At 48.9% G+C, this 27837-nt stretch overlaps 1 protein-coding gene across 1 annotated transcript in view; it reads right to left on the reverse strand.

Moving 5' to 3' along the window:
* Positions 1 to 7720: 7720 nt before the first annotated feature.
* NXPH2 (neurexophilin 2) overlaps positions 7721 to 27837 on the reverse strand; it is a 36222-nt gene continuing 16105 nt past the window's right edge. Inside the window, exon 2 of the mRNA XM_064154440.1 lies at positions 7721 to 10342. Coding sequence (XP_064010510.1) covers positions 9599 to 10342 — 744 coding nt within the window. The 3' untranslated portion in view covers positions 7721 to 9598. The remainder of the gene's footprint in view (positions 10343 to 27837) is intronic.

Raw genomic sequence — 27837 nt, forward strand, 5'->3', positions numbered from 1 at the left:
CTATGATTCTATACAAGTTTAAGAGTGGAGGCAGGTGGGCAACATGTAATTAGAAAGGAGGGTGCAGAGCTTTTTCTTGTAGAGGGTGCACCCTTAGTGCCGTGCTCTAAGCATAAACTGTTCCAAAAAGGTGACTCCAGTATATTCCCAGTGGGATAGATGTGGATCCAGCAAGAGACACTTAGAATTGCCATGGCATAGCAAAAGCAGCACTTGAGCTGAAGAACAGATAGTGCCCAGCAGAGCAGAGCTGTGGCACCAGCTGCTGCGAGGGTAATTCAGTGCTCAGAATGAATTCAGCTTCCCTCTAAAGCTATGGCCTTGGAAGTGTCCCTCATCGAACGCACAAGGTTTCCCCAGACCATCACACTGCAACCTCTCCACATCCCGAGCATGGGAAATTAATGACTGAATATTATGCTAAGAGGCATTTAATTAAAATCCCTTTCATTAATAATGCAGCTGGAGAGTGTATGTGTGTTATGTAATTAAAGATAGTGCATCAGCAAATGATAGTGTGCAAAACCAATTCAAAAACTCAAATGAGTCGGCACAAGATGAGGAACTTAATTCAGGAGGGAGTGAGAGGCAATGTGAAATAAGCTCAGGTCTTCCTAGGAGCTGCAATTAATCTGCTGCTGGCAACACAGCTCAACACTCGTATTTCAAACAAGGGCTGTGTGAAAGAGCAGCAGTGTGGTGAGTCAAAATGTGCTACTCTCGTCATGCCTGTGACCAAACAGAAGAAGTGTTCCTTAACACCTTGACACTGATGAGCTTGGCTGCCCTCATGGGTCTCACCTGCCTTTCGTGCTTGACTGTGGTGCCATTTTCCTTTGCACAGTCACAGCTTGTGCTTGGCTGTGTCAAAACTCTGGCTCTAGTTTGTGGAGAAGACAGTGGAAGAAAGCAGTCATGGAATCCTTTATGTTGGAAAGCACCTCTAAGGTCAAGGTCAGCCATTGGCCCAGCACTGCCCAGTGTACCACTCAGGCACAAGCCTCAGTGCCACATGCCTCCTCACCACGTCTATGTATCATTTAAATCCCTCAAAGGATGGAGACTTCCCTGGAAAACCTGTTCCAGGGCTTTCCTTTTTCTTCTCCTCTCTAGGAAGAAATTTTTGCCAGCATCCAACATAAACCTCTCTGGGTGCAACCAGAGGCATCTTGTCCCACTGCTTGTTCCTTGGGAGAAGAGACTTATGCCCACCTCCCTGCAAGAGCAAGATGCTCTCCCCTCAGTCTCTTTTTCTCCTGGCTAAACAACCTCCTGCTGCTGCTCACGAGTTTGTGATCTACCCATTTCATCAGCTTCATTCTCTTTGAACATTCTGCAGCACCTCAGTGTCTATTTTTCAGTCTGTGGCACTGCCTCCAGGAAGCTTGGGTGAGCAGGCATTCTGTTTTCCCAGGGTCCTGTAGCTAATCCAAATCTTCAATGATTGAAGTCAGAAATGCTTCTGTTAGATGTATCTGACATGAGAAGTGGATTGGAATTAAGCAGTCTTAATTCCTACCTAATAAACTGGTTTGCTTTTCATCTTCAGAATGGCAACTTTGAAATATTTTTAATCCTGGTTTACCTGCTCAGAAATATGTGGGAAATTTTCTGTGCTGGCATTCCAGGGTAGCAGTGCCAGTTTGCTCAGCATCACCTGCCACTGTTCTGTGGCCTTCAGCTGCTCCTTAAAAGACAAGGTGTGGGAAGAGCATGAGTTCTGTTGACTGCTCAGCTCTCCGAAGCTGAGGCACATGTGCTGGTGCCCCAGTTAAAGCAGCCTGGCACCTCCCGAGCACCTGAACTGAGTCATTGAAAAAAGTATTAATGGAGCAGAATTGTTAAGCAAGTAACTGCCATAGGCGACACTGCGGTGCCCCTGGAGTAGTGCCCTGGGCTTGACCCTCTGGAGCTGGCACTGCTGGAGTGTGCTGGTACCTAGTGGTGGGAATTGCAGTGTCATCTCCTGACCTGCACCATCCCCTGCTGCCCTGGTGTAGGCACTGGGAGTCAGTGAGCAGTGCCCATGTGTCCACCCCATGTGTGAGCAGGGACCTTTTGTCTGGAGTGGACAGCCCTAAATACTTTCCTACAAGGAGACAGCTTCAGGAGAGATGAGGCTGAGTGCATTTCATCAGAAGCTCCTAAAATATGAATGGAAGGAGGTGCAGACCTTGTCCACTCATCTCACAACCTCAAAGTGGGACATTTTTCCAGACCCAGCTCTTGTGGCTGCTTAGGTGTTCAGAACCTTCATCCCAGGGATGGAAATGAGGGTTACAGCAATTCAAGAAACCTTCTGTGATATTCCAGGTTGGCAGCTGGAAAGAAGAGAGTTGTCTGCCTTTGAGCTTCTCTGGAGCTGTCTGAGCTGTAGATGCCCAAGAGTGCTTGAGGTGTACACACCAGGAACACCTGTAAGAGTCTGGGCACTTGCAATGTGCCCTGTGCCAGGCTTCAGCACCCATTACCCTCTACCCCAGTGGGGCTTGGTGCTGCTGGACTTGATGAGTCTGGTTCATTGCCTGCATTTGGGAGCCAGCAGTACCACTGCTGTCTGTGGGATGCACAGAGCAGAAGATTCCCAATTCTTGTTCCCTGGGGGGTACTACAGGCTGTAAAGGATGATGCAAACCTGACCAGTTGGAGGATTTAAGCAAACACCCTGTTAACGTTGGGTGCTTTTCTGGGCTATTCTTCACTTCAGGGCTAATTCACATAACCTCACAGTCTCCTGTGTCACTGTTCTCCTGCTTGCCAGTTTGGAACCAATTATAAAGTATCACCTTCCAGAGAGATCACCAGCTTAGTTGGAGCTGTGCAGATAAGGTAGCCAAAGCTTAATTGACTGCATGATGATGAAAGAGCCATGCACTGTCTGGGAATGAGGCAGGAGAATAGAGAAGGGATTTGCATCTGAGTGGGCTCCAAGGTAGAGCTGCCAAGGACAGCTGTGCAGGATGAGGACTGAAGCATGAGCTGCTGCTGTGGGATCAGGCTGGTACCAATGCTGCCTGTTCCACCAGCAGAGGCAAGGGGCCAGGTGAGTGGTGCTTTTGGGAGCAGACCCTTGGTTGTGGCCCTGCTTGGCTGCTGCAGCCAGGCTGTGTCCCACGGTGCCCTGACTCATGCTCTTCTCTGGGTGAGACCCTCGAGTCCTACGTGATGACAAGCCAGAAGAGACCATCTTGTGCTGGCTCTGTGCTTCCCACACTGCCCTGCTGCTTGTAGATAACAAAGGTGGTTGAGCTTTTTGACTTGAGCAGGGCAATGCTCATCTTCTCTGAACCCTCAGTTTAACTCAGCTTCCCACATCTGGGTGAGCAATCACAGAATGGTTGAGGTTGGAAGGGACTTTCAGGATCATCCAGTTCCAACACCCCCATGTGGCTCAAGGTCTCATTCAGCCTGGCCTTGAACACCTCCAGGGAAGGGGCATCCACAACCTCCCTGGGCAGACTGTCAACAATTTCTTTCTAATCTCCCAGCTCAAAGCCATTGTCCCTCATCCTGTCACTCCCATCCTTTGTCAAAAGTCCCTTCCCAGCTCACCTGGAGGTCCTTCAGGTACTGGGAAGCTGCTCTAAGGTCTCCCTGGAGCTTACTCTTCTCAAGGTTGAACAGTCCCAACTCTCAGCTTGTTCCAACAGGGGAGGTCCTCCAGCCCTCTAATCTTCATGACCTCTTCTGGGCCCACTCCAGTAGTTCCAAGGCCTCCTTGTGCTGGGGGCACCAGAACTGGATGCCATGCTGCAGGTGGGGTCTCTCGAGGGCCTGCTGGCCACACCGCTTTTGATGCAGCACAGGATATGGGGAGGTGCCTGGGAATAGGTAAGACCAAAAAAGCTTCACAGTTGTTTTGTCTGCCAGTTCAACTTAAAAGGTAGATCTTAGTGGCAGACATAATGCAACTCACAGTTGTCTTTCTGCCCTCAGAGTGTTGCTCCCCACCCAGAGGACACCACACGCAGCTGCCCTCCTCAAGCTTCAAGCCATCCCCCCTCATCTCCTTCTCTGGAGCCTTTCCAGGCCTGTCTGGCTGTGCTCCTCTGTGAGCTGTGTTAGATAGGATTGTGCTGCTCTGGCACTGGGGTTGGACTCGATGATCTCTTTGGGTCCCTCCCAACCCCTAACGTCCTGTGATGTTGTGACCCTATCACTACAAGCTCTTATAGAAAGCCCCTCCCCAGCTTTCTCATAGACCCCTTTCAGGTACTGGAAGGCCTCTGTAAGGTCTCCCTAGAGCCTGTTCATCTCCATCATGGATCAGATGAAGAAAATACTTTAAGACAGCCCCAAAGTAGCAGATTTTTTTTTCTCCTGTGTGAGCTGCTCAAGGTGGTCCTGTTCTGGCAGGGGAGGTTGGACTGGATGATATTGTAAGGTCCCCTCCAACTCTTGACGTGCTGCGATTCTGTGTGGGACTTGAGGAGAGAAGCAGAGAGCAGTGCATGAAGTTCTCTGGGCCACTTGGCTGTTTGATCACTGCTGAACAGGAAGGTGCTGATGCTTCTTCAGAGGCCTTGTTTTAGAGTCCTCCCACTGTTGGTGTGGGTAGGACTCCTCCCCTCCCTGGGTAAAGTGTTTCTCCATAAACATAATTGCTTTTTAATTGGGCTGCAGCTGCTGCTGGCTTTTTGCTGAGCTGGAGACTGAATTGCATCTTTGCAAAAACATTTTTTGTGATTCATTTCTGTTGCCTTCAAAACCTGGTCTGGATGTCAGGGGTTTTTGCTTGAGAGACCAGCTGAAGGCTTGCTTCTGAGTGGGGCTGGGATACTCTGAGATGTGATTGATCACGGTAGGGAGATGCTGCTGTGCCATGCTGCTAGCAGTATCCAGCAGGCTGTCCAGTTCCCATCACCTATGATTGTAGGTCTGAGCAGGTTTTGCAGACCTCTGCTCACTGACCCTCCCAGCAAGACGTGGTTTGACTGACCTGGAGCACTTCATGACCTCTTCTGCAAAACTGTTCCCTCAGATGCCTCTTTCGTGGGACTGGTGTGTTCCTTGCACATGCAGCAAGCCAGACTGTGTGGGCAACAGGGAGCTGCCAGCTGAGATGCGGTTTAGCTTCTGTCTAGAGACTCATATCCACCAGGGCTGTGATGTAAACTTGTGAATTGAGTTTCATAAAGCTGGGAGTGGGCTGTGTTAATTCCTAGCTTTTGGTCAGTGGCAGCTACAGCACAGGCGGCGGCCTCTGAACGCTGCTGCTAGTTGTCAGCGCCTGAGAAATGTCCCTTTATTTGCTGCTTTGAAAACAAAGAAGGAAGCTGCTCCTGATGGATGTGTGAGAGGTGTTCAGAGGAGACAGATGGGAATGGCAAGGTCTAGTTTTTCAAATGAGACTCCCCCCACAGCTCAAAATCTACTTGATTGATGTGGGATTCATTGAGCTACTTAGTGCACTGCGAGTCGTTCCTGTCTTCAACTGTGTGCATTTGAGCAGGGGCAGTGGTAATGACGACTCATTATTATACTATAAATAAAACATTATCCAGATGATGCTGGTCAGCAGAGCACAAAACAAACTGCAATTTCTGATGCCTTGAATTGCAATGAAGAAAGGCAGGACGGGATGCTGATCTGAGAGCTTTTGCCCTGGATGCTCTGAGCTTTTCCAGTTGCATCAGGATTACTCAGGGGTTTGCTTCAGCGGTCTTCTGGCACAGCCTAGTAAATCCTCCCCACAAAGAAAATGTGGCAACCCCAGGGAGCTCACAGCAAAGGGTGCTCAGCTTTTGCTTCTTTCTGCTCTCAGTGCTGGAGTGCAGCCTGCCCGCCCCTGCAGAGCTCTGCAGCTGGCAGGCAGCAAGGCAGGCACGGAGCCCTGGTGCCAGTGCAGCGTTGCTGCTGTGGGTGAGAGGCTGAGGAACTTGTGGCAGGATATGACCAGCAGCAAGGGTGCAGAGATGAAATGGGTGCAAATGTCCCTGCTGACTGCAAGGCCTTAGACTGGATGAGCTTTAAAGGTCCTTCTGACTTAGACCATTCTGCACTGCTGTGTGCATTAGCTCTTTGTTGAGGTGGAATGAACAATGGGAAGTGTTTAGCGAGGAGCTGAAATTATGTTTGCATTTGTATAAATGCCTGCAAAATGAGGCTGCTGAGATTTGGATTCAATTAAATTACCTGCATGGACAGCTTCTGAACCAAGTTCTGCAGCCTGAAGTGATGATTGCCCACTTGGGACACTTGGAAACAAAGTTATTTAAAATCCTCCAAACGTTTATTTTAAAGCCTTTTAAATAAGTGTCATGAGAGGAACAGCCATTAAAAGCTGAAAGTTATCTAAAAGACTCACTTGGTACAGAAAAATGTTTCATAGAATGCCCTGTTCTGTGTGACATTAAATTTAGGTCTGTTTACACAGGCACAGGCCTGGGGGTCTCGGTGGACAGGTTCAGTTTGAGCCAACAGTGAACTGCAGGGACAAAGCCAGCGGGATGCTGGGCTGCATCAGCAGGGATAGTCACCATCTCACTCTGCTCAGTGCTGGTCAGACCACAACTGCAGCACTGCCTGCAGTTTTGGTCCCTGCTGTACAAAAACGATGGGGACAGGCTGGGAAGTGTCCAGAGAAGAGCCAAGAGAAGGGCCTGGGGGCTGGATGCTTTGCCATGGGAGGACAGGCTGAGAGAGCTGAGGTTCAGCCTGGAGAAGGCCTAGAGGCAGCCTTGGAGATTCCCATTGGACTCCAGAAAAATATGTTTTCCTGTGAGCACAGCTGGAGATTAGAATCATCTCCCAAGGGAAGCAGTGGAGTCCTACACTGGGCAGTTGGAAGATAGCTTGACATTTGAACTACACCATCACCTAGAGAGGTTGGACTAACCCTTCCAGTCTGGCATTCTGTCATTCTGTGAAGTTTCTCACTGCCTTCAGACCCATGGATTGCTTTTTGCTTACCTTGCTAAGTGTAAATAATTTCTCCTTGGCCCAGTTCTTACTGTAGGTGCTTTCTTGCAGTGACTTCTTCAAAATTGATCTGGGAAAAAAAACAAACAAAGAAACCCCAAAGGCTGTGCTGCACTGAGAGGATGTCTGCACTGGGGGACAACTCACTCCTATTTTGATGAGAAACTCTGAACTTGAAAGGAGGCTGTAGAGAGGTGGGTGCTGGTTGCTTCTCACACATCACAACTGATAGGATGAGAGGAAATGGCATCAAGTTACACCAAGGGAGGTTTAGGCTGGACATTAGGAAAAGCTTCTATAGCAAAAGGGTTCTCAAAGACTGGAACAGGCTGCCCAGGGAAGTGGCTAAGTTGCCATCCCTGGGTGTATTTTAAAAGCCACCTAGATAGAGTGTAGTAGTGGTCCTGGTAGTTAGATGGTGCTTGGACTTAACAATCTTGAAGGTTGTTTCCAGCCATGGCGACTCGGGGATTCAGCAGCCAGCTGGTGCATGCCCCAGTATGTTCCTGCCTGGAGGAGCTGAGATGCTTTCTAATGTGGCCTAACCCCTCTACTGAGTGTACCTTGCACAGTCAGTGAGCAGCTTAGGCTTGTCTTTGCCAAAGCACGTGCTCCAGGTGTCAAGTACCATGGCATGTGCTGAACTTGGGCTGCCTGGCCCAGCAGTACTGCCAGGTACGCTCCTAGAGATGCCAGCTCCAGCTGGGCAGCAGTGCTGGGTGCTGCTGCAAGGCCTCAGATTTGTGTATGGAGACACAAGGTAACATCTCTGAACAGAAGCCCATGTGCCACAAGCAAGGGCCAGCTTTAGCAAACTCTCTTTATTTACATACAAAGGCAGGGACACAGGGTCCCTGGACACGGACACATACTGCAGTGTCTCTACAGACATGATTGCCACATACTCTACAATAAGTAGCATGTAGGGGTTCTTTTAGTTGCCTACAGTGCTGAGTAGGAATACATGGCAGTGAAATCATGGCTTGCAGCTAGGGTACAAAGCACCAACCACTGAACTCAGCACTATGTACAGCCAGGATGAGGACACGCTATGCAGAATACCAAGTAGACCATCTTGTAGGAATCAACAGTAACAGACAAACTGAGAAACATCCTCTAGACCAGGAGGGACTCTGGATGAAGTAAGATGAAGGAGAACATTTAAAGTATTGATCAAACTAAACAGCACATTTAAATTTGTCACCTAAAGAGGAAAACAAATGAGCCAGTTGCTGGCAGTGTGTGTGTAACAGAATGCTTGCTTGGTATGAGACTCTACCAGGGACCTCTGAGGTTATCCCAGTCCCCTGTCTGGGAGCACACCACCTGAACAGAGTATTAGTACTTTATTTAAGCTGTAGGCAGCAACTTGGACCCTGTGTGTAAGTTTGACGGGAGGCGATAGAAACAATTCCTCAGCAAGCTTCTTCCACAGGAGCTGTGACATGGAACTGTCACAAAGAACTAGGACAGCAAATTGGCAGCAGCAGCAAATGCAATACCCAAGGAAAGCACAGGGATCTGATGCTTGAAGGTGCATTGCTGGAGCTCACCACTGCTAACCACGGTGGGAGCAAGCTCTGTCCTGCTGCAGCTACAGCACAGCCAGGCCCTCCCTCCCTCTTACAGCTGTGGTGGAGGGCTGCTGTTCTGCACTGGGGAAAGGCTGGCTGAGTGTTTTCGTCTGGGCAAGAACTGTCTGCAGTCTGCCCTATGAGGTGAGGATGCATGGAGCTAGTTGTTGTCCTCTTCATGTGTCAGTGCTCACACTGTGACCTGGGGCACACGCTGCAGTGCTAAGGAGGACAGCTGGGTGGCACGGAGCAGGAAGCTCCTGTTACTTGTGGCTTGTCCTTACACTGTGGTGTGTTGGGACAGCAAGGCAATGGTTTCCTTCACATGGAAGCCAGCCCCAGAGGCCTGAACCGAGATCCAATTTTTCCCAAGGTCCGTGTGTTCTCTATCCCTGTAGACCTGGTACTGGGGTACAGTTGGCATGGGAGAAGAATCAAGCCCAGTGGTGGCCAAGGAAGGAAGCAAGGAATGGGTGTACACTGAAGCTGCACACCTGGTGGGGCTAAGAAACTAGTGCTTCTCAGTGTCTAATGACATCATTGCATACGCAGAGGTGGGAGGGTTGAAGGAAGCACTGCTCACTCCTCACTTCAGCGAACACACACAACCACTACAACTCAAAGACACGCACATTCCTTGCTCTTGGTGTTTGGAGCTGATCCCTTCAGCCCTGCATGTGTAACACTCTCCATGAAATGAGTGGGAGTATGGAAGCAGCTGGGAGGCTGCTTCATGGTTTGCTCTTTGTATTGCCATTTGGAGTTCCCAAGGACAGAGGGTCCTGTTAAGTGCTGTCCAAGTACAAGCCCAGCTCTCTCCCATCACGGCTAGTTTAGAAACCAGATGTTCAGATTGTTCATGAGGGCCACAGCTTTGTGTGTGGCTGCTTGCTCCTTCCCTCTGGAGCAGTGCCAGAGCTCAGAGGCAGCAGTCTCACAGGAAGGTGGTTGTTGCAGAGTTTTATATTTACTGTACAGCACAAACACAGCTACAGTTTTTAAAGACTTTAACCCAATAGGAAAACAAATTCTTCTCCAAAAGGGTACTGGAGATGCTCACTTTGCTGACTGATGCTGTAGCTCTGTGGCTGCCCACAGCCGTGTCAGCCAGAGGACAAGTACGGCGTCTCGCTGTGGTAATTGTAGTCGGGGCAGACCTTCTGCACCAGTTTGTAATCTACACTGTAAAAAGCTATGTAAATGCAGATCACCTTAAATGGTTTGGAGCACAACCAGGAGACGTGGCTTTGAGTCTGCTCTTGGTAGCAGATCTTGGAAGGGTCAAAGTTGCACAAGGCAGTTTTTTTAGCACGGTCAGTTTTCTCGTACTCGATTCGGCAGTTGAAGGACTTGGATTCCTTGGTCTCCAGCACTGACTGTGGAGAAGGTTCAAATTCAACCACCTTGGAAGGTGGTACCAGGCTTACTGAGACATTTCCCAGGCCTGTGGAGTTGTGTCGGAAGTAAACGCTGAAGGTCCCATTGCCGTGGTCAACGATTTTCCCTGTGATCAGCAGGTTCAGCTTCACAGTTTTGATGTTGGAGTGGAAGTCTCCCCAGCCAAACATCTTCTTGAATTTCCCAGTTTTCACTATAGGTCTGCGCTTAGTTCGTGCCAGAGATTCCTGAACCTCCGTGACGTTGGACAACCAATCCCAAAAGCTTTCTGTGCCGTCTGAGTAGGACACCTGGCCCTGCTTCAGTACTGGAGATGGCTTAACGAAGAGGCGCAAAGGGTTGATGAGCCTGGAATGCACCACACTGTCGACCAGCGTCGCTGCAGCATCCTTCTCTTCCCACTCCAGCACGTCTGTGCCTTGTACGCCTTGATTAGCATCACAAAACACCTGTTTCAACACAGAAAGAAAGTACTATAAGTATAAAGCATGGGAACAAAGATGACAAGATCCAGAAGGAGATAGATAGATAGATAGATAGATAGATAGATAGATAGATAGACAGACAGACAGACAGACAGACATTTTCACAGCAATCGTGGCTGGACTGGCCCAGGCAGGTGAGCCAGCCTAGCAAGTCACAGCTGCTGGCCCAGGAAAGCTCAAGGGTTTCACTTAAAACAGCTTACAGGAGACACAAGCAGCTCAATGGGTGCCTTCCAGTAGGACAGATGGATGCATCTCTGCACAGGCTGAGATCAGCAAGAGCAGGCAGCCACCCTTTGCTCATAGATTTGGTAGATAAAAATATGTCTGAGGATGGAAAAGCTGAACAGCAAAGCAGTGCCTCTGATAAAAGATGGGATGAGATAAACCCACAACATTTTCCATTCCCTCTTCCCTACCTCTCCACCCCACCTGAACTTAAGCTCCCAACTTGTTTAGGCTTAAAATCCTGTCCTACCCAGCCATTTCTGGTGGTGTAAGGTGGGTCTGAAATCTCTCCAGAGGAGACTCCTCAACCTCTCTGGGCAGCCTGCTCCAGGGCTCCAGCACCCTCACAGGAGAGAAGTTTATCCTCAAGCCTAAGGCAAAACTATTTGGAAAAGTTGGAAAGCCATTAACTGCTACTGGTAGTGCAAGGGTGGTGTTAGGGTTCAGCCAAAGATGCAGCTCAGTAAACAGCTGATTTCCAGTGTGCAGACATATGGCCCAGGCACACTCCTGTACACTCTGAAGTCCTGTGTTCAGGGTGGCAGAAGCAGGGTCTGCTTCAACAAGCTATAAAAAAACATTAACTTTTCTTTTTAGGGCCTTTAGAGCTTGAGTATACATTTTGGAGAATGTGTTCTCAGTTGTTCTCTCCGGGACTCTCTTGCACCTAATGTACAAAGTTTTCCAAGTGCAGTGTGTGAACAGGGGGAAAAAGCTCTTAGAATGGAAAGAACGACCAACAGCCTTGTGCTGTCCTCAGCCTCAGTGGGAAACTGCTGCTGCCTCTGTCTCCTGGCAAAACGCTGCTCTCGTTGCATCATCAATCTTGCAGTGCCATGGTGGGCTCCCAGCACAGGATGGGGTTTTCACTATCCAGCAGGCACCCAGAGCAAGATTACAGGCTGGAAGTTTGCCTAAAGCAGCTGAAGTACTGAGTGCCTGCCATCCTCCTCGCTCAGTCTGATGCTGAATTCATGGGATGGGATTTTGTGCTGCCTGTCACCAGGGACCCTGCATGCTGGGCTTGCTGATCCCAAAGTGGTCCTCTATGCCTCAGTTCCCTCCAGCATTCAGTTTCCTCAATATTCAGTTGTTACTTTACCATCTGCAAGTTTCTCAGCATGTGGCAGAGATCAGAAACTCCCAAGGCCTCGCTCTTCACTGGGATCTGTTTTCTAGCACCGGGCTCCAAGGCCACCTACCACATGTTCTTGCTGAGCATCCCTAGCACAGTAACTGAGACTGGATGTTGGATGGCAGCTGTCAGGGCACTGTGACAGCCTGACTGGTGATAGGTGCCTGTCACTGTTGCTCACCAGATCTATGGCTGGCTTAAGGCCTATGGCCAGGCGTCTCTGCAAAAAGACACTGTTTTATTCTTCAGGTCAGAAACGGGAGGGGAGAACAAGACAGCAGGCACCAGTCTCAGTCTAAGACCTTGTGTGGCAACATTCTGCCTCTGTGATGTGTTTCTGAAGCAGGAGAGCAGGAGATTCTGCTGGGCACAGGGGCGGGTGCTGAGCTGTGCCAGCACAAACAGCGCTGCAGAAGGATGCTGGAAGAAGCCTGGCAATCTCCTCCTTGAAGTAATTTACCAACTGTGGGATTGTCCACTCTTGCACAGCCTCAGTTCTTGACTTGGCCTCATCCTGCTGCTCTCCTGTCACTGGTTTCAGCAGAGGCTGACAGAGTGGCCAGCTCAGCTGGGTGCAGAGAAGGCAGATCTGCAGGCTCTGGCTGGCACTTTTGTGTTTTGCAAATGTTTGGTGAGAAGGTGCCTAGCAAATCTGCTCAGCACAGGAGCCAGGGGCCATTGTTCAGAGCTGTGACTAATATTTGTGTTCTTAAAAATGGAAAAACCTTTTCTTCTGCATGTGCAGATTGGTTTTGTTTTGAATGCAGCTTCCTGCAATGTAAAAGAACCAAAGCAAGGCTTCATTTGGCTCTGTACAGCACCACGGCCCCTTGCAGGCTGACAGCTTTGAGCCGTTGGCCAGGCTGGGTGATGCTCTTTGTTCAGCTCTTTATTCACATGAGCTGGAAACTTCTGGGCAATAAAAATGCAAGCATTTAAAGAATGCAGCACATGCTGGGAAAAAAAAATTATTTCCTCAGCATCTTCCCATTCCACTGTAATGCTGCTCTGCAGTGGAAAATATTGCTAGTAGGGTATTTGAAAAACAGTGGCTTAAGGAGGTGTACATTTAAGGAGATGGCTATGGCTGCAGCTCTCCTCTGCTGCCCCTGCATTTCCCCATCCCCTCCAGACCCTCCATTTCCTAACAGAAGAAATCACCTAGGCTTGTTCTATATTGCAGGGGCTGTAAAATGTCACCCAGTTACTCTAAAATTTCCACTAGACTGTAGACATTTTCTAGTAAGAAACATAATCCCTAGTAAGAAACATAATCTTGGCCCCATCGAGCAGCACAGGATCCACAGTGTGCCTCAGGGTTTGCTTTGCTGCCTTAACCAGGAGAGCAGCTCAGACCACGCTGTGACGTAGTTCGTGTTTGTGGAGTGTTAGGCTTCAAACCACTGGGTCTTCCTGTGTGCTGCTCTGAAACGCTGACTGCTCTTCTCACCCTTGAATGACCTTGCCCCTGCACACAGGGAACTCCAGAGGTCAGCTGGTCCAGCCCCCGTGCAGTAAGCAGGGCCAAACCCAACTACACTAGATCTGGTCATCGAGTCCAACCCTGCTGCACTGTGAAGTGACATCTTCAACTAGTTCATGTGGTGCCCTCAATCCTGCGTTCTTCTCAGCCCCGTTTCTCCAGACAATGCTTCCATGAATATAAAATCAGTGATTTACATTTCAGCAGGCTCAGATAAGTGCCTGTTCTGTGGTGGCTAGGTTTGCGGTGGGTTGGAGCCAAAGCAAAAGCTGCAGGCAGCTGGAAAAGGGTGTGTAATTAAATGACCTCTTCCATGTCACCTTCCCTCCCTCCATCTCTTGATGAGGCTTGGTTTTTGCTCTGTGATCCAAATGCAGTGTGGGCTGAGGAGCAGCAGTCTGCACGCAGGTCACTCACCACAAGAACCCCGCAGATGCTGTATAGGTAGACAGTAACAGCAAGCTACCTGCTCCAGGGTCCCTGTGAGGGGTCTGGGAGAGCATCCCGTGCTGCTGAGACGCTGCCAGCAGGAACTGCTGTCTGCTGGCTCACTAAAGCTGGATGCGTCTGGAACTTCCTCCCACACCTCTCTGTGGGCAAGGCACTAAATACAAGCAGGTGTACCTGTGCAAGAGTTAATCGTCTGGATGCTCTGGGAATTTCTTCCAGGCTACTCATCAATCACCAGCAATAACTTCCATGATTCACCCCTGCCAGGAATCGTTTTAAGCCTCTCGGCAATTAGCTGCAATGAAGAGCGCTGTGGAGACAACGGCTCTGAAGCACCGCTCGGCGCTCACTGGCTCTGCTGCCAGCTGTGTATCCCCCACCGGCAGAGACCGAGGGCTGGTGACAGGGAGGTGGCACTCAGTAACCTTCTCCCACCCCGTTTCACCGGTGAAAAACTCATACTGGAGCAGGTCATTCGGGTGGTCTCCTCACTGCGCCCCTTCCACTCCTGGGGCTGTACCTCGTGGGTTTCCATTCGTGCCACTGCTGCACCGCGCTGCTGCGGCGCTGCCTCCCTCTCGCCCGTTTCGGTCTCAGCCAGCAGCGCTGCGGGGCAGCACAAACCCTCGTGCGGGGTGGGGACAGAGAAAGCTCTGTTGCGTCTGTTTGAGCAGTGAACGACTTCAACACATTTATCAGTTTTTAAATAATTTATGCCTCGAAGACCTTATCAGTTCTGCAAAGCACACATATTAACCAGACACAATCATCTCATATTAGCTTTTTCAGCATCTTACCATGCAGCCCAGCAAGATTAATAAAACCTCAGCCCGACATCAATTAAATGTGAAAACATAAAATTGTGTTCCACTACGGCCCTTTTTTCCCCAGGAAAATGATAAGGGGTTCCAATAACTCATCACAACAAGCTGAGCTTGAACTTTACTGATTATTAAATAGGCTTTTCCCAGTGGCAGAGGCCGTGATGGGTTTTATGGCAGCAGATGTGATTGCTGTCAGGAGTGCTTCAAGGAATTCAGGAATTAAGCAGCAGCATCTTTCAGCAGGAGCGTATGAAAGAGGCATGGCAGCTCCACCTAGCCCCAGCCTTGTTTTTCAGGACGCTGTAAGCCTGTGTGCTTCCTTAATTGCAAGGTAGATTAACTTTCATTTACCGCTGCAGCTTTTGCGAGGGGTGAAAGCTGTCAATTACCAGAAGCAGAAGAGTCCTTAAGGATGCCTCGATCTTCGCTGTCCAAAGGCATACCTGGGAGTTGGCTTGGATTATTTTATTTTTCACTCCTTCTCCCAAAAATTCTGCTGAGAAACTTTTGGATTTCCCTCGAGAAAACAACACCGTGGAGGGCAGCCTGCCCCAAGAAACAAGGTATTGCTCTGTGCCGAATCAAAAATCTCTTTTCACAGAGCCTGACATTTGCACTGGTTCTCCTCCTGACTGCCCTCAGCTGCCGCTCCTGGCCCGCACCTGAGCCAACGCGAATCAGACAGCAGCAGCTGCAGCAAGTGAAAACTGAGCGCACAGCGTGCTCTCTAGGCAGCAGGTAACGTCCTGCCATGGCCCGCAGCTTGTGTTTGCTCTCAGAAGGTGTATTTTAAAGTCGGTAAGCACAGAAGAGTGGAGGTAAGTCACTTATGAGGGATTGCTTTTGTAAGTTAAAAAGCATATTTAAATATCTAAGGGCCTGACAGCAGGGAGTGTGGCTTTCACATTGGGAAAATAGAGAGAGAGATCCAAAGAACACAACTGACTTCTGAAATGTATTTCATTTGTCAAGAGAGTACAAAGACTCCTTGGGATAGTTGAGACGAAGTGGCTGCTATAACATGACCCTGCATTTGTCTGCTTGCTTCATTTCCTGAGCCAAACTCTTGTGCTGTTCTTATGGTGCAGTTGATGAGGGACCCTGAAGTGCTTATGGTGACTTCCCGTCATGATGAGTGGCTGAGGAGCAGCCAGCCCAGGCTGCTGCAGGCTGCCAATGGTTTAATCCAGGTCCCAGTGATGCCAACTACCTGCCTGGCAGCCGTGTCTGACCCATGAAGCATCTCTGCAGCATATAATCTGAGCACTGAGCTGCTGGGAAGGAACAGAGTGAGCAGGGATTTGCTAGTCTCAAACTTCACAAACCGAAAGAAATAACAAAAGACCTCTCAGCTGGAGGTTTAGAGCCGGGTCTTCGTATCCTATGTAGCTTTGGAAGCAGCTCTTGCAGTTTGCAGTCTGGATGAAAGGAGAGGTGTGAGCAGCACACCAGCAAAAGCAGGACCTGAACGTTACTGGAGGTTCTGCCTGAGCAGCTGAGCAGCTCCGGCTCCAGCCCGAAGCTGGGAATTAATTACTTCTCCATGTGAATGAGGAGACTCCACAGAAATTGCCACCACTATTTACCTATGCCGATGGGGGCGGTGGGAGTGTGAATTTGAGAGGAGAGGCTGAGCATTTGAAGTGAGGAAGCCCTGGCTCTCCAGGCACTGGAACACTTTACTACACAGGGACAAGCTCTCCCTTGCTAAAATGCAAATAAATAAATAGCAGCCAGAGGTTGTACCTGGCTTGCTGGCTCCCGCGGGCAGTGGCAGACCCTCTGAAACACCCTAGAGCAAAGATGAAAGCCAGACACTCACGAGGTTGCCTGCTTGCTCTGTGTCTGCATTTTAAAACACATCAGAAGGAGGGACTATGGGGTTCAGCATGCTGTTTCAGCAAAGATACCCTCTTAGGAGGGGGAACTGCAGAGCAGGGAGTGGATTGTCAGGAGTGCTGATTTTGAGCTGGATGACACAGGACCCAGACTTTCCAAAATCCCCAGTCATGTTAGAAGGTTGTCACTTGGGAAGTGGCTCACAAGAGCTGCTGCTGCTTTCTTTCACTTGGGAAGGGAAGACAGAAATCCCCTGCTCAATAGCTAATATAATTGGCTTGCTTTAACAATTCTGTCCTGTCTCTTGTAGTTAAAACTACAATGACAAGGTGCTTCCGCAGCAGAAAAGCCTCCATGATCCAGCCTCACAGCCCATTAAATTGCCTGCTCGAAATGACCACTACAAAGAAGTTCCTCCCCGCAGCAGGCTGCTGCACTGACATCCCTGCTGGCAGCGGGGAAGCCAGGGCTGCCGCACTGCAGCCTGCTGCCGGGGGCTGGCAACGGGGCTTCCTCCAGAGCCATTGCTCTGCAGCACAGCTGGGAAAGCCTCGGAGCGGCACAGAGGGGAGACGAGGAATGGCAGCCTAAAACTAGGTGTTAGTACTGAGTGTGAATACTGTTGTCTGAAAGTCAAAAGAACGCTGCTGGTCACAAGGACACACTTCAAGAGAACCACAGCACCATGGAAGTGTTTGGTTGAAAGCCCTTTGAGGCCACAGAGTCCAACTGCCAACCCAGCACTGTTGGGAAACGTTCGGTGGAGCGCTATGGGAAGATGACTCTTTGTTCACCAATATGGTTAGATGGTCAAATCCACTTTGTTTCCGTGATACAATCACCTATATGCACTTCTGGCAATAGGTGTGCTCCACCAAGATTGGTTACAGTCAGAGGGTCCAGAGTTACATGTAAGGCGTGCATAGGTTAACTTATCACAACATTCTAAGGGTCAGCCTCCATCACCACCCACTCCAGCCCCTTTGGTTATCTAGTCTCTGCCCACTGCAGCTCTGTGTGGGGTGCTCAGCTGTTTACAGCTTGATTTCCTGGGCTACCAGTGCTCCAAGGACGTTCCCAGCACGGGTTGCTCATGTTTATCAATTCTTGTGTGCTGTGCTAACAAGAATTTCTCCAACACAGCACTACCAAAGCCACCACTAAGCCACGTCCCTAAGAGTCAAAACTACACAGCTTTTAAATACTCCACCACTTCCCTGGGCAGCCTGCTCCAGTGCTTGACAGCCCTTTAGGTGAAGAAACTTTTCCTAACATTCAGCGTAAGCTTCCCCTGGCACATCTCAGGCCGTTTCATCTCATGCTGTCCCTTGTTACTCGGGAGAGGCGCCCGACGCCCACTCAGCTCCAACCTCCTTTTGCCTTGGAAGAAACACGACAGTAAGGGTAAGCCTGAAGCTTTCCCTTGTGTTTCAGCCTCGTCCCTTTCAGGAGCTTCAGAGTGGCACAGAAATTAAGCCAGAACACAGAAATGGGAGCCATGAAAGCCAGCGTGCGGCCCCACACTGTTCCAGCCCGCAGCCCGGCAGGGCTCTGCTGCTGCTCTCGGGGCAGGCGTGCGGGCAGCTAACGAGGGGTGGCACACAGTGCGCCGCGCAAAGGGCTCTACCTTTTCTCCTCCAAAGAGCTCTGTCTACATCTGTCTGCAGCTAAAAGCCGGGGACGGTAGACAGCTTTAATGAGAATATGAGATGGTGATGTCCAAATGACTCGCAGACAAAAATAACAATCTAAATCCAGGGGACATGGTGGGGAAATGCCAATTCAGGGTAAGAACTCATAGCACATATTTGAACAAAACACGTACTTCAAAACCGGTGTTGTATTTCACAGAGAAAAAAAGTCACTTGAAAATGCTCCAGTTTCTGTGAGAAGGGAAGACAATATTTTACTAAAACAGCACTTCGGTAGAGAACCTGGGAGGAAGAAGTGGCAGAAGAAGAAAGAGTGAGATTTAAAAACAAAGCCTGTACATGTTTTTTCCCGCATGTATCTGTGCTGTCTGTCCCACAGCTCTGTTCTTTGAAGTGTTCCCTTCAGCCTCGGCTGGATAAATTGCTGAGAGCACAGAGAGCTTTAAATTCTCTCCATACCCTGAACTGACCTACCGCTCTCCTGAGGGAACAGAAAATCAGCCTGAGAGGTGTTTCCTGCCCACAAGCGGGCACCAGTTCTGTTCCCCAAGACTTCACCTCTTTCTACTCATTTAGTGTTTCCCCCTGCATCTAAGATAGAGATATCTGAGGTGAAAAACAGGTATCTTATTTTTGTGGTTGTATTAGGACAACTCATAATCTGGTCAGAAACTACCAAGCAGTTTTTCTTTTTGCTGTACAGGAGGCATGCAGCTGTCCTTGAGCAGTGGGGAACTGACATAGGCATGAATTGCTCTGTGAAAGGCTGTACTAAAACATCTAGTTGAGCTACTACAGATGCAGAAAGCTTAGCTTGGATCTGTAAATATATCTATAAGTACATCTACCAATGAAGTTTGAGAAAGGGTTTTGCTTCCAAACAGGATGGACAGGGAATGCTGCCATGGAGCAGGTCAGTGCTCCACCTGACTGGCTACACAGTGCCATAACCTGAGGCAGAGTTCAACTGGTCTTCGGTAAGCAAAATGGGAAGGTCATGGAGCCTGTGACACACTAATGGCATCAGCCAGCTAGGTGGAATTCTTAAGGACTTCAGAAGACAGATGGCTGAAAGCTGAAAATCTAACTTCAAAAAATCAATGTGCATTTGTTTCAAGAATAGCTTTTGACCCTGGTAACTAGAAGGAAGATGAAACCTGAGCTGAGTGTGTGGGTTCCTAATTGCCAAGTCTGACCATAAATGCAATGCTGCCAGGTCCGACTGTACACCTAACTCTGCCAAGTCTGACTGTACACCTAAGGCTGCCAGGTCCCACCAGCTCGGGCCCTAAGAACAGCAACAGCTCACAGGTCCCTCCTCTTACCATGAACTGAAAGAGGAGCAGTGGCCTACTTTGCCAGGATGGCACCTGCTGATCATCTGTCTGTTAAACTCCACAGTTAATAATTTCCCCCCTGCTTATTTCTTCAATGCTTGAGAGAGTTTCCTTTACATTCGCTGAGACCAGTTCAGTAAAATACTAATTCCAAACTGTAATCAGCTGTTGGTGAGTACTGCTGGTTGAACCAGCAGCAGCACTGATGGGTTCTCAGCTGCAGGAGAGTCCCCAGATGCTCAAGTTTCTCCAAGCTCCTGGCAGAAGTCACCGTGACACCCATCTGGGAGCAGGCTGGCAAGAGTTTGGTGTGGGAAATGCTTTAAGGATCACAGTTAACCATTAAGACTATTTTATGGAACAGGGGAAAATGCATTAACGAAGTGCTGTATCGTTTAGAAAGGAACCTGCCTTTCCTGGAGCTGTCATGGGGACTTTGTTTCCTTGTAAACTGTATTAGAGCCCTTCATCTCGGAGCCCGTTCACATGTGGATGCAAACTCTGGGCCCCTGAGTGCCCTCCCTCTGTGCCCAGCACCATGCAGCAGAGGCTTGGGTTTTATCTTCTGCTCATGGGCTCTTAGTCAATTTCTTACTGCATTATGAAGAAGAGAGTTTTAATAATTGAGGCAGACTTAATGACTAAAAGGATGCTTCTGACAAGTTAGGAGCAGAGAGGAGCTGTGCATTTCTAGCAGCTTTGGAGCTCTGTATTATTACAATGCGTGAGAGATGATTAACAAAGAAAAATATTACAGTTATCTGCTTCCTTGGAGAGTCTAACTAATGAACCTCTAACAGCTGCTGTTGAAAAATCAGTAACACCATCACCATCAATTTCAAGACAAAGCACAGCTGACAGATGTTTGAAGTGATAAATCAGGCTGCACAAGGATTAAAATAACAAGCCCCAAATGGCCTTTAAAAGACAAAGGTGCTGCAGCAAACTATTTTCAGACACTTTGGGTACTGTCAAAAGTTAGATGGCTGATACAATTATCTCACAAACCAGTAACGACCCAACAGTATGTGATGAAAAACCTAACACTGGTGATACTGCAGCCGAGTTTCTGAAAAGAGCAGGTTTGCTACTCATTTGTGCTGCTGGTGGCAGGAGTGAGACTGCCAAGCTGCCCGGAACGTTACATCTGGGAATGAGTTTGCAGGAGCATGCCCTGGGCTGAAGCATAGAATCTAACTGTGTTGCATTCTCGTACATCTTAATTAATCCCATTTTAAAGCAAGAAGTTACATTTTAATGGGCAGCGAGCAGCAGTATTTAAATAAGTCCTGCGATCGTGGTGTTGCTTCACTGCGGGCTGCACTCGTAAGGGCCTGTCACTGCCCGCAGGGAGATCAAAAGCCTGCTCCAGGAAGGCTCCGAGCGCTTTAATGGGAGCCTGGGAGCGAGGCGAGAGCGAGCTGAAGCAAATCCCAGGTTTCTGAACTTCAGTCCCACTTCACTGCTCAGGTGCACTTCATCAGAGGGTGCAGAACTCTGGAGTTTGGGAACAAATGCTTGGGTTAGAGAATTTTAAGCATCAGCTGTTCTGCTGGCATCGCTCCTGGCCGGTGAGTGTCCTGCAGGAGGGATGGCAGCACAGGCCTGTGGAGAGCTGCCAGGCCCCTGGCTGTGCACACCTCCCATCGCCCTCAGACCATGGTTTAAGCACAGCTTAGGGACGCCACAGAGCAGAGCTTCCAGCTGCGAAGAGCTGCTGTGAGTGCTTTCGATGCTGACATCCTGGGAAGGCGTGGTCAGCCTGAGGTCCTGGACGACACCCCTCAGCTAGAGGAACATCAGGGCTGCTCAGTGACTCCTGCTGAATCCTCCTGAACCTGCCTGCTGTTCGAGGGATGAGTGTGCCTGGATCCATCAGCTGGGCAGGCATGGAGAATGACTGACAATGTCAGGTTCAAAGCTGGCTGCCTGCGGGGGTGACTGTCGAGAGGAAGCCTCTCCACTTACATCTTCTCAATGGAGTGGAGGCCTCTGGGGCTAGCCTGGCCAGCACCTTCCCAGGGCTGCTCCCAACACCTGTCCCTTGCTGGGACTGAGCAGCCCCTTGTCACTGCCTTTGCCGACCTGCTCCGGCAGAGGTGACTCCATCATTCTGGCTTGGGATGAAGGCAGGGCTGAGGGTTGTCTTCCTCCCCACCACACAGCCAGCTGTGGAGGCTGGGGCTGGGCCCTGAGGTGCCTGGGGAGCAGTGGGAAACTGGCTCACGGCTTCTCTCCTCCCTGCAGTGTGCAGATTTCTAATTAAATGACAATCTTCTTCCCTTTCAAATCACTTAGCATGAGGTAGCACACTGGGGCACTCTGAGCTGTTTTACTGCTGCCTGTGCACACGCATGGATGCTGTTTCCTAAATGAGTTACTCTCTTAAAGAAGAGAAAATCAGTGACTGAAGCTACCTAATTATTAACTTTTAAGGTGACACAATGTTAGCCTTTGCTAGCAGCAGCCAGCCACACCTGCAGCCGTTGTGTGCTGTGTAATGGCATAGAAACAGTCACTTCATACTGCAAGGGCCTAATGAAAGCCAGGTTTAATCCCTTTGAATTTATTCAGCCACCCTTTACGTCTCCGAGAAAAGGGAAAACAGAACTCCTTTCAGCCTCAATTTGTTTGTACTTTTAAGTTTTGGAGCAGTTTCAGATTTGTCAGTCCAATCTTTTGTAAATTTAAAGCTTTCTAAAGTAGAAATGTTTTCCTTAGCACTTCTCCACCCATTTGTCAATAGAATACCTTGGCTTTGGAGATGCTTTTTAAAGACAAATGATGATTACTCTCATTCAAGAACAGTGCTAGGTACATGAAGTGGCAGTTCCAAAATGAAACAATACCTTTGAAACACTTTGACACAGTCCAAATTTGAAATCCAGTCACCATCCAAGTTCTAAGAGGTCTAAATGAGAAGCTGGTTAGTCATCTGTCCTGCTATAATCAATGCATGACTTGGGTTTGAAAAAGGGAGCAGAGAGGAGTTCAGTGTCTAGTTCGAAGGGAAAAAAGTCACAGCACAGGTCTGGTTTGTTCCCTGTCAGTAACTTACTGCCATGGTTAGTACCTACAGTCTTTGCACATGCAGTGTAAGAACAGGAGAGGAGCTGGGCAAGAGGAAAATGTTGCTCTAGCACTATAGGAGTTAATACAAACTGCTGTCATCTGCATATAAAACTATGATTTCATATCTGCTGCACATAGGCTGGGTCTGGATCAAACAAACAGGGGATGCATTCCATGCAGCTTCACACCTTCCAGTCCTTCTCTGACTGAATTACTGTGCACATAACCCCAAGTATTCATTCGGTCTCATCCCATGAAGCACTTGATGTATTTCAATGGGCATATAAAGAATAACATTTTCAGGCTGCATAAAAGAACTGCAGTAGCAGGGTGCTTGCAGTCGGTGAAGCAAGCACTTCGGGCAGGGAAATCCCCCAGAGGAGGGCTGGGGAAATGGGACTCCAGCGGCGTGCCTAAACCGTGTGTCCCTGAAAATGTACAGGCCTAGAAACACGGCAGCAGCAATGCATACAAAGGGCGTTTAGGGGAAAGGCTGTATCAAAGCATGACCTTAACATGTCTTTCCTGGGTTAGTATGGACAAGGCAAGCCGGAGTGCAAGTGCCAGTGGTTACATGAGCTGCAATGGCCAGCTGCACCCCAGGCACCTGACTGCAGGACATCAGCAGGCTCCTGTGTAAGGTACCAGGTGTCCTGGGTCCCCTGCAGCGGTTTGCCCGGGAGAGCAGGAGCACGAAACGCCTGCTCCCCCCGGCCCTGCAGGTGTGTAGGCGGCCGGCAAGGGGCCCTTGCGGCCGGACCGGGCTGCCGGCCGGCTGCGTGCTTCGCGCCTGGGAAGCGGTCACTCGGCCCCTGGGCCAGGGAAGGGAGAAGTAGCGGGGCGCTGCGCCCCGCCGTGCTGCCGGGCCGGGCCGGCCCCTGCGCGGGCCCCTGGCGGCCGTCCTTCGGACAGCTCTGCGCCGTGAGCACCCCGTGCGCTAGCTTAGCGGGCAGACGAGCGTCGGGACCGGCCTTTGCCTCGGGCAGCCTGACTCACCCGTGAGTAGTGGCTCCCTGCTCAGCCTGACTGACGCTGGGAAGGCTGTGTTTGTGCCTTAGCCTGCTCCGTTTCCTGACTTCTCAAGTAGCCACACTTACCTATGGCGTTCTGTGTAAGAGACTCTCGAACCGAGCCTGCTAATCAACTGAGTTAATTTCCGTGCGTAGCTTTGGGGGGGGGGGGGGTTCAGGAAAGTAAAAAATAATTCTATTTTCATATGTATTCCTGACTTGGCCACGCGAATTCCCTGTCTCCACAACATCAGGACAGTGTAGAGAAGGACTCGGCGACACCCACTCACAGCACTTTCCCTTCCCCGGAGCTCGGAGGCATGTTTTATCCACGCCCTTCGGCTGGTAGGCCTGTGACGCTCTCCCCTGCTGCTGGGCTGCGCACCGTAACCCACCCAAAGCGTTCCTTTCGCACCTCGCTGGTCACGTTTCCTGGGGGGGGTTCCTTTTAAGCTGACTGTAGCCTTGAGCTCCACAGCAGATAATACATTTGCTCCCAAACCAGAGTTTGCTGATTTAAGGTTTACTCTGACAAGAGCCACTCTGCAGTGCTCAGTTCTCGCAGCTTTTTAAAAAGCAGGAGGAGCCAGGTCAGAAGAATCTGTAAGGGCCAAGGAGACCTACAGGTGACTGCTTAATTCACCCCCTGGCTGGAGGGGTTTAATCCAGGGCATGGATGCTTTCATACTAGGCACATTCTAGCTCTGTATAGGCAACATAACCAAGGAGTTCAGAATGGCTTTAGGACTCAGTGTTAACAAGTGGCATGAGTAATCTCAACCCCCAAACAAATGGAGTCAGGAAGAACAGTTTTTAATTAAAGCAAGAGACAGGAGATGTGAGCTGAGAGGCAGAAAGTACAAGAACTGGGGTCGGAGTGGCTGGAGAGCAGCCAAACAGAAAGGGATCTGGGGGTGCTGATTGATATCTGCCTGTACAGTGTGGGAAGAGGTAATAAACCCTTCTCAGCTGTGCCACACAATGCATTTCCTGCAGAACCATTCCTTTTCTGATCTCCTTCATGCCTGTACTATATACAGAGCCAACAGAGGGAATCAAATCGCACAGCCTACAGAAGGAGTGAAGCTCAGGGCCTCACTTGCTCCCAGTAGTGGAGAAATGTAGCGTTACGACTTGAAACTCATTTCCAATTTTCTGTGCTGGTAAGATGGTCTCTGAACAGTGCATTATCTCACACGCCAGATGTGCAGCTCTATCTAGGTACAGCAGGGTGTGATAAGTATGGAATTTCAGCCCTATTTTTTCTTTTATGTTTTAAGTCAAATCCTTACTCTGATTTTAATTTAGGTTTTTGTCTCATTTTCTGTGTGCTTTGGGGGATGGGAGAGAAGCAGGGAGTTTGATGTTCAATTATAGAAATGGAGAAAGAAACCATCCAGGATTCAGAGTATGTGAAGTTAACAACACAAGAGAAATCAGCATCCAAACCTCTAATTTTCTTTAAATTGGTGTAAAACTAGAGTATAGAAACAGCTTCTGCTGATGTGATTATCTCCACTTAAGTGGAATTTGTCCCCAAGACAGTAGTCTCTTGGCTGACACAGCAGAACTGAAATAAAGCAGAGAGATCTCGAAAGCTATCTGCGCCATCGTCAAGTGCCATTATGAAAATACTATTTGGATATTAAGTAATTCAAAGACAGTTCAGTAATTAACTCCATTGCTTTTGTGTTGCTGAGAGGTTCAACAACGATAGTAATGAAAAATCACCACTGTCTTAGCTGAGGGGCTGTAACCTCCCACAGCAGTCAGTGGCTGCAGGAGCAGGTTTTCCATGGCTAAGTGCTCATCCATGCAGCAGGATGACTATAAAACTGGCATACTGCATGCTCACTTTCTGGAATGGTAAGAGGATCTGGGAGTTGGAAGGTGGGGGGTTTCAGCTCAGGAGAAAAGAGAGACCACAGTGAGCAAAAATAAGATTGACTCTTCAAGGTATGCTTTGGTGTTCCTCCAGAAAGGCTCCTCTGGCTGCAAGGAGTGAGAGTGCTCTCTGGATTCAAAGCAAACTTCTTGCTGGTTTCTGTGGCCTTCAACTGGGGCCCGGTGCGTGAGCATCAGCCTGGTGCTGATGGTCTTACAGGTGCAAAAATGGTTTCTGGGGAAGCAGGAAAGGTTCAGCTCCTTGCAGCCTCAAATGGCTGCACACCTTTAAAAAGCCAGACGTGATGTGCAGTGCTTCCAGTCACCCACAAACGAATGGGCTAATTTAATTATTTTTTTGCTCTGGTGTGCTGCATAGTCCAATTAAGTTGCTAAGCCAATCATCTTGAACCAAATCAGCCATATTGTTACATAATTCTTTTTAATAAACAGCTATCATTACATGAGCTGGGCTCTAAGGGTGCCAGATGCTCCTAAACAGGGAGTCTAATTTATTTCATTGATTTTTAGAAGCGGCCTGTTCATGTGTGAGAGCTTTTATCATCCAAAATGCTAATCCTTATCTGCATTTAAAGTAGGTTTCTGTCTTTCCCAAACACAACTGAGAGCATGGAAGAGCTAAATGTGCACCTTCCCTAATTCCCCAGCACAGTCACACATAACTGTTGTCTCAGAACACTAAATAAATGTCCTTGAAAGACAACTGACAGAACTGCACAAGAACAGGAACCTCTCCCCGAGTTACTGCACCCAATATGAAGAACAAACAGCCAGCTTTTGCAAACAGCGCTTTTGCTGAAGAAAGAGCCCATGCTGGGAGGCTTGCCCTCTGCAGTGGGCAGAGAGGGGCTGGGCGTGTTGCCAACCCATGAGGCTGTCCCATAGCTGTGCTCAAGCTCAGAGCAGAGCACACCGGCAGGCAACAGGGACTGCAGCGGGCTGAAGTGTCTCAGGCAGACTGGTTCCCTCTGTCAAAACCACAGACTGCCTGCTTTCGTTTTTATTAAAATTTCAAGGGTACTATTGAAGGAAATGGGAAGCAGGGATGGTCCCTTCAAATACTGTCAGTGATGTATGCTCCTTCAGAGGAGAGTAGAAATGCACACACCTAACCCAGCGACCGGTGAGACTGTTTACATCTTGCTGCCCTTGGTTTATGCCTTTTTTCCTCCCTCTTTATAAGACAATACAAAACAAAAAATGTTTTGGTTACTTTTTCGATAGCTTCAGCAGAGGGTTTGATGAGTCACACAGAAGTCAAGGTATGCAAAGTAGCTTTAGTCAACAGTCCTCTTCTAACCTTCCCAAAGAGGCTGCTGATGAACATCGTTGATCTGCACTCCCTAAAGATGCCAGCCATCAAAAATCACCAAGAAAAAAGAACTGGTGATTATTAAATACTTTTGGTGCACCTGTGCCTACCACTCCCATTTGTCTTTATTTTCGACCTCAACAACACAGCTTTTGCTTTGAATTTTCACTTGGGCGATGATGACTGAAAGCTATTTCTCTAGATAAAAGCTGAAGGAAAAACCCCTGTGGTTTACATTTGGACATTAGAGAGCCAATGTGTTTTGCTGTCACATTCTATTTTTAAATGCATGACACTGCACAGGTGTTCAGGCTGCAAATCCTTAGCTAAATCTGTCATCCCCCTGCAGCTTGTCACCACAGTGGCTAACAAACAGGAGAATGAAGTTCCCGTATGGTAGAAACTTCAAGTGCTTGACAATGGTTAATGATCTTTTCATTCTGTAGCTGAAACATATCACCACATTTGATAAATTCCCAGGTGTTATAATTGCTTTGAGGTTCATTTTCCTACCTAGATTTTTTCAGTTTAATAATTTATTCACGAGCCTTTATTGTGTAGGACACAAACTATCAGGTGATTAAGAACGGAGACCGTTCTGCCGCAGCTCCAGTGGTTGTCCAACTGCAGGCACAGGCTGGCAGTTTCACCTCTGCTCTTGCTCTCCACGAAACAGTGGTTGAATCCAGAAAGATTTACAAAGGACTACAAATCACTGTCCTGTGCCTGCCTCAGATATCTATTATTTCTGTATCTGTGGGTATTGCTAAACTGTAAGAACCAAGAATGCAATAATGGGTATTTTAAGCAAGCTGCTCTTGAGTTTTTGCTCCAAAGTGGGGCTAGCCCATGCCGAGGCTGCTCTGGAAAGTTTTGCCTAACACTTATCTCTTCTGCTGTAGACTTCAGAGACAAGGCACCCTGTTCAAACTGCAGAGAGAGAAGATGGGAGAATGAAGCGGTTCTTGCAGGACTGGTGCTCCAGAGTCAATGAGAGCTTGCATTCCTGCTCCCACCTTGAGCATCCACAAGGAATGATTCCCATGCCCTAGAAGCACATTTCCTCCTGCCTCTGGAAGGCTGTTCTCTGCTGCAAAGATAGAAGACCAAACTCAGGACCTACCCTTGTAAGTAAAACATAGATCATAGAATGGTTTGGGTTGGAAGGGACCTTAAAGATAATCTAGTATCAGCACCCTGCTATGGGCAGGG

This window comes from Pogoniulus pusillus, chromosome 2, assembly GCF_015220805.1.
Source record: "Pogoniulus pusillus isolate bPogPus1 chromosome 2, bPogPus1.pri, whole genome shotgun sequence".
Taxonomy (NCBI): Eukaryota; Metazoa; Chordata; class Aves; order Piciformes; family Lybiidae; genus Pogoniulus; species Pogoniulus pusillus.